This window comes from Ranitomeya variabilis, chromosome 6, assembly GCF_051348905.1.
Source record: "Ranitomeya variabilis isolate aRanVar5 chromosome 6, aRanVar5.hap1, whole genome shotgun sequence".
Taxonomy (NCBI): Eukaryota; Metazoa; Chordata; class Amphibia; order Anura; family Dendrobatidae; genus Ranitomeya; species Ranitomeya variabilis.
Window position 1 is genome coordinate 410674538 of NC_135237.1, and position 12369 is coordinate 410686906.

Genomic DNA, 12369 nt, shown 5'->3' on the forward strand with positions numbered 1-12369 from the left:
ACGCAGTATTTTTGCCCTGTGGATTTATGAAATCCGCTGCGGAAAAATCCGCAGTGGTCCATTCTACGTGTGCACATAGCATTACATGTCTTCCCCTGCCCCCACCCCGCTTACCACATGGCATCCTCTTCTGAAGCCATCATCTGACTTTAGCAAGCATCAGGATCGCATGATGTCACTGCCATGTGCCCCAAGTCACGTGCATGCCAGCGTCAGCTGCTGACCTCTGATTGGCTGGCAGCGTGTATTTCAGCGCACAGACTCGGTGGGTCTCTGAGTTGCAATACACTTCAACTGAATGTGTGTCTGAGGACGCATATCCAGTCAAAGTTTGTGCTGGCTTCGGCGGGCACTCTCATATCTCCTTAAATGAATGAGACGTGACATAATTGTCCAGATTAGGATGAGCAGTAGCATTAATATCAATTATTATTGATCTCATTTTTTAGGAACATGTGGAAGGGGAAAACTGTGATCGGTGTAAAGCTGGCTACTACAACTTACAGGCACAGAACCCAGAAGGATGTACTGAATGCTTCTGTTTTGGCGTTTCAGGTGTCTGCGATGAACTCTTTTGGCATACTACCCAGGTATAGAAGCAGCTTACATTAATCTCCTGCAATGGGAGAGTATTACTAGAGATATCAATGGCTAAATACTATTGAATAGTCATTTGCTCTTCTGTTTATTGAAACCAATGGGGCATTTTCCTCTATATGACTTCAATATAAACTTTTTTGGAACAGCACAAAATGACTTTTCTAATATAGATAATAGATAACAGTGATGCCGTCCAAGCAATATGTTTGGCTTCATAGTTTTTCATGTGAGTAGAGTATATGTATGTGGCACATTGGAAGATTGCAGGCCAGTCACGTTGGAAGGGGGTCCAGCACTGTACTGCTTTCCCTACTTTCCGTAACACTGTCATAGAAATACAATAAAGTTGATTAACAGTTCTTTTCCTATAAAACCTTTCAAACTGTTTTCTCTGAAATGCGGCAGCATTTGTATCTTTTCTGTTTTCTTGCCTCAGCTGTCTGATATAAGGGGTTGGCATGTCAGTGATTTACATGGATCAGAAAGGATTCAGCCTCAGCAAGACCATTTTGATGGCCCTCACCAAATAAGCATCAACAATACAGAAGCTCGGAAGACATTACAATCCATATATTATTGGGAGGCGCCACATACTTACCTTGGAAATAAGGTATGCTCCTCTTTAGATGAAGAAAATCTCTTCACTCTTTCCAAATCTAGTCAATGATTACCTGCAGCCCCAAAACAACTCTTATCCAATCACACCATACTACCTTGAGCGTATTCCACTTAGTAGGACACTTCCATTTCATGCAGAGTTATTGTCCTATAGTTCACAAATCAGACAGGACCCTTCAGCTTCATGGGAATGTATTGTCAAAAAATGACCTAATGTTTAAATAAAATTTTTAATGTTAAACATTTTTTGCTATTTCCATTTATGTAAAAAAAAATTCTTGAAACCTTCAATTTTTCCCTTTGACCACTGAACCTCATAATTGACTGGATTTCTGTTCTCTATTACCGTTCAATAGTCATCCCATTACCCTTCTAACCAAGGTGTCACCTATACACAGATTGCACATCATTGAAAAATTCACAGTAGACAATGGTCAAAACTTATTTCCTCTCCCTCCCTGCACAGCAACCTCTGCGCATATCACAGAGCATGCCTAGAACATTCTCTGATAAAAGACAGTGAACATCCCAACATGCAGTTTGCTATGTCGGTGTAGTTGCCGCATGCAGTTAGGAGCAGCTCTGGCAACATTGTAAACCCTATAATCATGTACAGAAAATAGAATAAAGAAAGTATAAATAGGTAAAACAATGTAAAGAACTCTCTGGTTTTTAATGTGTAAATAGCTTTTTTTTCTGGTTTTACCATTCTGTATTATTTTATGATTACAGTTAACATCTTATGGGGGATCCATGAGGTACACAGTATCTTATGATGTTCCAGTTGAGAGTTCAGATGGAGAGATCATCTCTAATGTTGATGCTGTTATTCAGGTAATCTATTCAGCTGCTTTCAATCAGATCACCTCTTAGAATTCTAGGAAAATGAAAGGTGGAATGTAATTTGTAACGAATGGCAAAATGAATACTTTTTTTAGGTTTTATACATAGGATCCACTGTCTCCCACCGAAATGTTACTATTTATGATTTAAGTTCTTGCCGACCACCCACAGGTATTAAATGATGGTGCACAGTGCTGGCATTGTTTATCATGGTGAGCTCTGCTGGCACAGGTTATGATGGTGCACTCTGCCGGAATCTTTATCATGTTGCACTGCACTAACACGGATTATGATGGTGTATTTTTTGGCACTGTATATGATGGTGTTCTCTGCTAGAGTTGTTCATGATGGTGTATTAGGCTTGCGTTGTTTATGATAGTTCACTCTGCTGGCACAGTTTATAATGGGGCACACTTCTGTTTTTTTTAAACACCCTGTCCATACTTTTGTTCTTTGGTGCCAATCTTCTGGTACTATTAATGGACTTTTTAATACAGGGAAGTGGCTCTTCCAAAAAAATCAAGTAAGATCAAAGGTGTCTGACAATGGAGCTCCTCTCGGGACCATGAGTTGGGGAGGCCTGGTGTCAAACATATATCCACTTCTTTTGACATCCGCTGTTTTTGTATGTCAGAAGTTGTCAGAACTATACATTATTCACATGAATGTATAGTAGATATATTTCTTGTTAATAGTATTGGGGAACACAGGACCGTGGTTAGGCCAGGTTCACATTGCGTTATCAGCAGCCCGTTCAACACATGCGTTAACGGGCTGCTGTTAACACAAGTGCCGATGTGGCATCGCGCTAGCGCAGATAGAGCTAGCAGATGCTCTATCTGCGCTAGCAGTGACGGACCCGGAAACGCTGCAGCCCGCGTCCCAGGGTCCGTCACTCAATAACGGCACATCGCTAGCACACGCCGTCAGCTGTCTTTTTTTCCTGAACTCTACAGGTTTCTGCATTTTTTTTTCTTTTTTCTTTAGTTTTCTTCTTAGATGGCATCGATGTCCCCCACATTTTTCTTTTACCCCATAGAGCAGGGGTGGGCAATTAATTTTCTCAAGGGGCCACACGAGAGACAATGACTGTTATGGAGGGCCGAACCAATAAGCTGAAATTAATTCTACTCATATTAATTATAATTATATTAATAATTATATTAAGATCAATTATATCACTTAATATTGAGCAGAATTAAGTATACTAATATCCCCCTATATACCATTTGAACCCAAATATAGCTCATTTAATATATTGTATGAGGCCCACACAGCCTCCCCATGTCCAGCGTCTGAGGCCCACACAGCCTCCCCATGTCCAGCGTCTGAGGCCCACACAGCCTCCCCATGTCCAGCGTCTGAGGCCCACACAGCCTCCCCATGTCCAGCGTCTGAGGCCCACACACCCTCCCCATGTCCAGCATCTGAGGTCAACACAGCCTCCCCATGTCCAGCATCTGAGGCCCACCCAGCATCCCCATGTCCAGCGTCTGAGGCCCACACAGCCTCCCCATGTCCAGCATCTGAGGTCAACACAGCCTCCCCATGTCCAGCATCTGAGGCCCACCCAGCATCCCCATGTCCAGCATATGAGCACCACACAGCATCCCCATGTCCGACATTTGAGCCCCAAACAGACTCACGATGTCCAGCATCTGAGGCCCACACAGCATCCCCATGTCCAGCATATGAGCACCACACAGCCTCCTCATGTCCAGCATGAGGCCAACACAGCCTCCCCATGTCCCACATTTGAGCCCCACACAGCCTCCCCATGGCCAGCATGAGGCCCACACAGCCTCTACCCATGTCCATGTTAAGACCTCCATAGCCTCCCCATGTCAAGATCCCCATAGCCTCCTCATGTCCATGATAAGACCCCATAGCCTCCCCATGTGAAGATTCCCATAGCCTCCCTATGTCCATAAGACCCATATAGCTTCCCCATGTCCATAAAACCCATATAGCCTCCCCATGTCCATAAGACCCATTTAGCCTCCCCATGTCCATAAGACACATATAGCCACCCCATTCCCATAAGACCCATATAGCCTCCCCATATCCATAAGACACATATAGCCTCCCCATGTCCATAAAACCCATATAGCCTCCCCATGTCCATAAGACCCATTTAGCCTCCCCATGTCCATAAGACACATATAGCCACCCCATTCCCATAAGACCCATATAGCCTCCCCATATCCATAAGACACATATAGCCTCCCCATGTCCATAAGACCCATATAGCCTCCCCATTTCCATAAGATCCATATAGCCTCCCCATGTCCATAAGACACATATAGCCTCCCCATGTCCATAAGACCCGTATAGACTCCCCATGTCCATAAGACCCATATAGCCTCCCCATTTCCATAAGACCCATATAGCCTCCCCATGTCCATAAGACCCATATAGCCTCCCCATTTCCATAAGATCCATATAGCCTCCCCATGTCCATAAGACCCATATAGCCTCCCCATGTCCATAAGACCCATATAGCCTCCCCATGTCCATAAGACCCATATAGCCTCCCCATGTCCATAAGACCCATATAGCCTCCCCATTTCCATAAGACCCATATAGCCTCCCCATGTCCATAAGACCCATATAGCCTCCCCATTTCCATAAGACCCATATAGCCTCCCCATTTCCATAAGACCCATATAGCCTCCCCATGTCCATAAGACCCATATAGCCTCCCCATTTCCATAAGACCCATATAGCCTCCCCATTTCCATAAGACCCATATAGCCTCCCAATGCCCTTCCAAACATCCCATACACATAAATAAAAAAAACAAAAAACACATACTCACCTTTCTCCTGTTCCCATGGCGCTCTGCTATGCTTCTGTCTCCGATGCGCTGACTCTCCGCAGTACACATAACGTCATCGCCTCAGCTGTTTCACTTGCTGATTGGCGGAGGAAGTGGCCGGAGGCCCCTCCTCCACCAATGCAGTCAGCAAGGATAGAGAGCGGAGACTGCGAAGACTGAAGAGTCTGCGATCAGGCGTGCGGGTGGGCGGAGACTGTGGGCAGCGTGTGGGTGGGAGGAGACTGTGTGCCGACAGAGACTGTGGGTGGGTGGAGACTGCAAGTGGGTGGAGACAACAAGCGGCGGGCATGGTGCGGACCATAGGCCACTGTTTTCAGCCCCTCGGTTGTCTCGATCCCCGGGCCGGACTGGAACAGCCAGAGGGCCGGATGTGGCCCGCGGGCCGCACTTTGCCCAGGCCTGGCATAAAGGATACATTGTGCACTCCACAGTAGTGTACCTCCCTGTGGATAACAAATCTCAGCCACTCACCCATTCCCCAAGGCTGTGCCAGTGGCCCACAGTCCATTGAATGCAGATACTACACTGTCGTGTGAATAAGCTTTTTATTTTTCATCCACGGACTAAAGCAACTTGTAGCTGTAACAAAGCCATATAATTGCAAACATAGGAACTGCAAAATGTATAGCTATTTACCAGTTTGATGATGATGTATATTATACTTTCATATAGGGAAATGGAATTACCATAGGTCCAATGTCTGATGGCTTACTGCTGCAGCCCTATGAGGAATACACAGCTGAGCTGAAACTTATTCCGGAGACTTTTGTAGACTTCTATACAAAGAAGCCTGTGGACAGGGACAGGCTTATGACTGTTCTCGCTGATGTTAATAGGTTCTGGATAAGAGCGAGTTACCACACTGCCAAGAATTCAGTCAGCAGGTAATATGCATGTTATGTGTAATTTGAAACAATGTTTTATTACAAAGTGTGTACGATTTCATTTAAAGGGAATCTGACAATAGGATCAACCCTCCTAAGTCATCTATATGGCATGTAGGTCATGCGAGCTGAATAAAATGATGCTTTGATATCTGCGATCCGATGTCTTATTCTAGAGTAATCCATGTTTTTCTTAATATGTAAATGAACTGTTAAGAACTATGGTCCAGACATAGATCTCCCCGAGACTCTGCCTCCAGAGCTTATTTTAAATGACAGGGGGAGTTACCAGTGTGAGACATGTAATCACTGGCAGTTTATTGCTCTGATTTACATGTCTCACTCTGGTAACTCCTCATTTAATTTCAAATAATCTCTGGAGGAAGATACTTGGTGAGATCTAAACAGCTCATTTTCATATTAAGAAAAATGTGGATTTCTTGGGAATAAGATGTTGGATCGTGGATATCAAGGTATCATTATATTCAAATTGTATTATCAAATTTTAAACCGATATACACGGCTTAGGAGGGTTGATCCTAATTACAGATTGCTTTTAATGTCTTAAAGTTACCACAAATTACATTCAACATTTGCCATGGGGCTTTTATTAACATTGCAAATATTATTACATTATTAAATGTACTGAAGTCCTACAAAAATCTTGCTGTGTTCCCCTCTCTGAATTTATCACTTTTATACTTTCATCCTTGTTGTAGTTCCTACGTTTTACCACTCTCTTTCTGTTTGTAGAATAAGCTCAGTAACTTTGGACACAGCTACCCCTAATGTAATAGACCTTCTGCCTGCAGTTCAAGTGGAAAATTGTGAATGTCCTCCTGGTTATGCAGGCACATCATGTGAGGTAATGGATGCAATTGAAAAATATGGGGGCGCTTTATTCTTATTATTAATATTGAAGAGTTTACATTTGTTATGCAAAACATTATATTTTACATCCAGTCTAAACCAAAAAAAGGCCTAATATTTTGGGATGAGCGGATCCGTGGATGTTCCCGTCAGGTCCTGACGAACTTTATAAAAACATTTGTTTCAAGTGGCAGAACAGTACCCACACTTGATCCCAAACCCGGACCCAATTCAAATGAATAGAGGGCCTAAACTTCCAGCGGTTCTCATGCTATCATCTGCGTGACAGTGCGGGAAATATCGACTCTGATCGGCAGTAATCTTACTGATGTTACCGCTGGTCACTTGCTGCGGTTCCCACAAGGTCACTCAGAGCACAAAGTGTGAGTCAGCAGCTGTGACCGCCTGTGAAAAGGTTGCAGTCGGTCAGGCATCAGCTAATGAGTACTACTCTTATGATTGTACGTCTGGTCTTGTGAGAGCAGGTGACACTGATCAGAGTATTCACCAGCTGGCACCTGTGCATAGTAATAAAGATGTCAGTGTGATATACAGCTCTGGCAAAAATTAAGTGACCACTGCAAAATGTTCAGTTTGTCTGATTTTTCTCTTTATAGGTATATTTTAGAGTAAAATGTAAATTGTTCATTTATTCTATAAACTTCTGACATGTCTCCGAAGTTCCATGCAATAAATTTTGAATTTTTTTTCTGAAAAGGAGAAATGGTCAAAATTAAAAAAAAAACAAAAAAAAAACTGCTTTCAGACCTCAAATAATGCAACGAAAACAAGTTGATAGTCATTTAGAAACAACAATACTAATGTTTTAACTCAGCAAGAGTTCAGAAATCAATATTTTGTGGCATAACCATGATTTTTAATCACAGCTTTCATGCGTCTTGGCATGCTTTCCACCAGTCTTTCACACTACTCCTGGCGCAAAAATTTCAGCAGTTCTTCTTTGTTTGATGGCTTGTGACTATCCATCTTCCTCTTGATTACATTCCAGAGGTTTTCAATGGGGTTCAGGTCTGGAGATTGGGCTGCCCATGACAGGGATTTGATGTGGTGGTCTCTTAACTTTTGCCAGAGCTGTGTAATTAGTGCAGAACATGTGTAGCTTACTGAACATATATTTAGCTAATAAATAAATAAAAGAAAAAAAAAATTGCTTGCGGTCCCCCTTATTTTTAATACCCAGCTCAGGGAAAGCGCCACAATTGGCACATCTAATGGACACGCATTTTCTGGGTTGACTGCAGGCTGCTACTTTTAGGCTGGGGAGGGCCAAATATCCATGGGCCTTCCCAGCCTGAGAATACCAGCACCTCCCTAAAAAAAATTATGAAGGACAGCATCCAATCCAGGTGAAAAAAACTTCTTTTATTGTGCCAAGTGCAACGTTTCAACCATCAAAGGTCTTTTTCAAGCTTGGCCCCCCACACCATTTTTTTAAAATAATTTAAATCATTTAGATGTTTTTGTTTTTTTTTAACACAGTGCGCCGGCCAATCACAGCCATGCCAAAACTTGACATGGCTTGTGATGGGGCCAAAAGTGCCCACAAAGGAAAAGCTTGTAGATTTGCTGCATTGCAGCCTTTCAACAAGCTTTGATGGGGCTGCCAAACCCCAACAGTAACATGGACTTCCGTGTTCGGGGTCCATGAACTGTACCATTCGGGTTCGCCCATCTCTACTAATGTGAATTTGTTATAATTACATAATCTTGGTAACTCTCTAGATAGATTTCTTCAATGTATTATTGTGGGTAAAATGTAGCAATTTAGATGCTAAGGTGCTGAGTTTACGTAAAAACCTAGGCATTAACTTTAGGCAATCTGTCACCAGGTTTTTGCCTCCTAATCGTAGAGTAGCATAATGTAGAGAGAGAGAGAAAGACCCTGATTCCAACAATGTATTTCTTACTGGGATGCTAACTGTAGTTTTTATAAAATTATATTTTTATCAGCAGGAGATTATCACTAGGGGGATTAGTAAACCTGCTGCCATATAGTCCAACCCCACCATCAACACTGATTGGCAGCTTCCTGGCAATGCACAACGTACCCAGAAATCTGCCAATCAGTGGTGTGGGCCGGGTAATATGTAGCATTCAGAAAACTGGTAGATCTGCAACAGATAAAAAAATGATTTTTTTTCAAAGTTATAGTAAGCAAATCAGTAAAAGATACGTAGCTGGAATCAGGGTTTTTTGCCCCTATATCTTGCTGCTCTCACATGGAGTAGAAAAAACCTGGTGGTTAGATTCTAACCTCCAATTATATGTCATATTACTGTAATTATATGAGATTTATTTATTTTTTATTTCTATTACTCAAGTGTACAAATTTGTATGCACTCTTGCTTCCTTTATGGTAAATTGGATAGATGTTTAGTCAATGAGAATAAAAAAACTCATCTTTAGTTATTGGTTTGTTGCAGGGTTTACAAACTCCTGGGCAGTCCTTAAAAATGGGACCCTTTTATCTCTTGTCTGTAAAAAAATTTGATGCATTCATGAATTTTTTCAAACTGTCAAACAATTGTAGACATGTAACGAGGGCCGGACTGGCCATCTGGCAATTCTGGCAAATGCCAGAAGGGCCTGTCTGGTCATGGGCTGCCTTGTCTGCTACATTGTTAACAGAATCTGTGTTCTCAAGACATCCATACTGTTAAGAGTTGTGATGGAGCACAAAATCTCTGACTCTGTCACTTACCCCAGCAGGCCACAGGTATCATTAAAAATATTGGTCTTGTAGAAAATCTTCCATCCAGGGTAATATTAGTAATATATCCCATCTGGTTCATGGGGACAGGGACAACATGGGCCTGTGTGATTTCAAATGCCAGGTCTGAATTTCAGGCCCAGTCCGTGCCTGCATGTAACTATCATCATTTAGCAGTTCAGTTTATGAAGTTAAGGAGGTTATCCTTTTAACATTGATGACCTATGTCTGATTGATCGGGGTCCGACATCTGGCACCCTCGCCGATCAGCTGTTATCAGTGGCAGTGGCCGCCGGTCAGATGTACAGACTGGCTGCCGCAGGGTATTGCACATCCGCCTCCTATTGATTTGATTTGGAGGCAGATGTGTAGTACCAAGTCCCTGCCACTACCAGAAGACGGAGCAGCTTGGCAAAAGAGCACTGCCGGCCGGCGGCTGCGACACCTATAACAGCTGATTGGCAGGGGTACCAGGTGTAGGACCAGGGACGATCAGACATTAATGATCTATCCTAAGGATAGATCATCAATATAAGAGTAGTGGACAACCTCTTTAATGTTTTGAAACGCACATTTTCTGCTGCAGACATATATCACTTAAAGGGAATCTGTCATCTAATTTTTCGCATATATGCTGCGGCCACCGCCATTAGGGGCTTATCTACAGCATTGTGTAATGCTGTAGATAAGCCCCTGAAAGAAAAGAAAAACAAGTTAGATTATACTCACCCGGGGGCGGTCTGAGTCCGATGGGCGTAGCAGGTCCGGCACCTCCCATGTTCATGCGATGACGTCCTCCTCCTTGCTTCTGTCATGGCTCCTGCACAGGTGTACTGATCTGTTGAGGGCAGCGTAAAGTACTGCAGTGCACAGGCGCCGGGCCTCTCTGACCTTTCCCGGCGCCTGTGCAATAGAGTAATTTGCTCTGCCCTCAACAGGGCAAATCAGTACTCCTGCTCTGGAGCCACAACACGAAGCAAGGAGGATGACGACATCGTATCAAGATGGGAGGCGCCGGATCCGGACCTCAGACGCCCATCGGACCCGGACCGCCCCTGGGTGAGTATAATCTAACTTGTTTTTCTTTTCTTTCAGGTTACATCAGGGGCTTATCTACAGCATTACAGAAAGCTGTAGATAAGCCCCTAATGGCGGTAGCCGCAGCTTATATGCTAAAAATGAGGTGACAGATTCCCTTTAAAATCTGAATGATTTATTATGGATTTCCGTTGTCAGTAAGAAAAAATCTTGACCGTGTTTTAATAAGCTTTCCACAAGAAATGAAAAACCAAGCTAGCAAGCCTCCATTATTCTTCTGTGATCCACCCCTTTTACATTGTCATAGTCTAGTAAAGTGTAGTATGGTGCACCAGAAATAACAATGTTATGGTCCATCTGTTTTGTAGTCTTGCATCCCGGGGTACTACAGAGTTGGAGGGACCCTTTTTGGTGGCATTTGTCAGCCTTGTGAGTGTAACGGCCATGCAACTGAATGCGACATCCATGGCGCGTGTTATGTAAGTAAGATATAAACACTTCATTGCCTGTAACCAGACGATATGACCTCTTCTCTGTGTCTGCGCCGCTGTTATTTGCTGACACGGTGTAGGGGTCAGCAGATAACTATACACCAGACACTGCACAGATCGCATACAATGTGACCTTCTGGTGTATTTCTTACGTATTTATGTTCACATTCTAACTGTAATGACCTCTTTTTAACGAAAAAGCTTGTTTTACTGCAAATTTTAATACTATGTCAAAATTGATATTCTCCAGGGCTGTCAGCACAACACTACAGGTCCTCACTGTGACCAGTGCCTGCCAGGCTTCTATGGGACCCCCGCTGATGGCACCCCCAATGACTGTCAGCCTTGTTCCTGTCCTTTGACCATCTCCTCTAATAAGTGAGAAATGTAGTTTTCTTTTTATTGCCAGATTTTATTTGCCTTACTCTCTTCATAAAGTCATAGACTTGTCTCATCCGTTAGGGTAGTCTTAGGCCACCAATAGCGACAGGCATTACTTAACACCTGTGACTGTATGTATTATGGCTTAGAACGGAGAGAAAACTATGCTTTGCTTGTTCTTTTTTATTTTTAATAATCAATATTTCCCATTATTGCAGTTTCAGCCCAACTTGTTATCTGTCCAATGATGAAGAAATTATTTGTGACCAGTGTGCACCTGGTTATACAGGGACCCAATGCGAGAAGTATGTATTTTTAGTATTGTTAGAACTTTGTTCCTACTTTTTTGTTGCTGTTTTGTCTTTTTAACAATGTCAGTGTGTCAGTGTTTTTTAATAATTAAAGAGAAACTTTTTGTAAAAGAAAATAGCGGTGCCTGCCTTGTTGGTGTCATGGCCATGTGACCACTACTCTAATGTCATGGCTAATAGCTTTTTATTGTTTTTGAGCTAATCATGAGAGCAATGCTTATTTCTAATCAGTCCTATGACATCACGTGTGCTATGTCAGACGCTTTTAATATTTTATATGCTTTGAAGGCTGAATGATGCAGCTATAGACAGGCTATATTGATCTGTAGGCCATTGTATTTGTATAATATATATCCTGGCTGCTGCATTCACTCACATTCACCGCCCTTGCATAAACTCTTTACACTCCATCCATATCGGCCCCTCTGTCCTTGCCTTTCCTATGTATAGCACTCATGCTATGTTCACATTGCTTAACAGCGCAGATCCATTTAGTCCCACCATCCAACACAAGAAACGCTCTCACAAATCACTTAACCATCTGCTCACTCTTTCTATCCTCCTTCTCCTAGTCGCTGGAGACATCTCTCCCAACCCCGGCCCCCCATGTTATAGCCAGTCAAACCTCCCAACTGCTACACCCAGAAACCCCTCTAACCTTATTAATATTCCCTGCATGCTTTCTGTCTCTTTCAATTGTGCCCTTTGGAATTCTCTCTCTGTGTGTAATAAACTCTCCTTCATTCATGACTTCTTCCTTTCT

The 12369-nt window shown here is 42.9% G+C and overlaps 1 protein-coding gene across 1 annotated transcript in view; it reads left to right on the plus strand.

The window, feature by feature from the left end:
* Positions 1 to 12369, plus strand: part of LAMA1 (laminin subunit alpha 1) — a 236431-nt gene that overhangs the window by 105205 nt on the left and 118857 nt on the right. The window contains exons 11-18 of the mRNA XM_077270228.1: positions 450 to 590; positions 1037 to 1210; positions 1951 to 2052; positions 5573 to 5784; positions 6538 to 6649; positions 10792 to 10902; positions 11165 to 11292; positions 11514 to 11600. Of these exons, the coding sequence (XP_077126343.1) occupies positions 450 to 590; positions 1037 to 1210; positions 1951 to 2052; positions 5573 to 5784; positions 6538 to 6649; positions 10792 to 10902; positions 11165 to 11292; positions 11514 to 11600 (1067 nt within the window). The remainder of the gene's footprint in view (positions 1 to 449; positions 591 to 1036; positions 1211 to 1950; positions 2053 to 5572; positions 5785 to 6537; positions 6650 to 10791; positions 10903 to 11164; positions 11293 to 11513; positions 11601 to 12369) is intronic.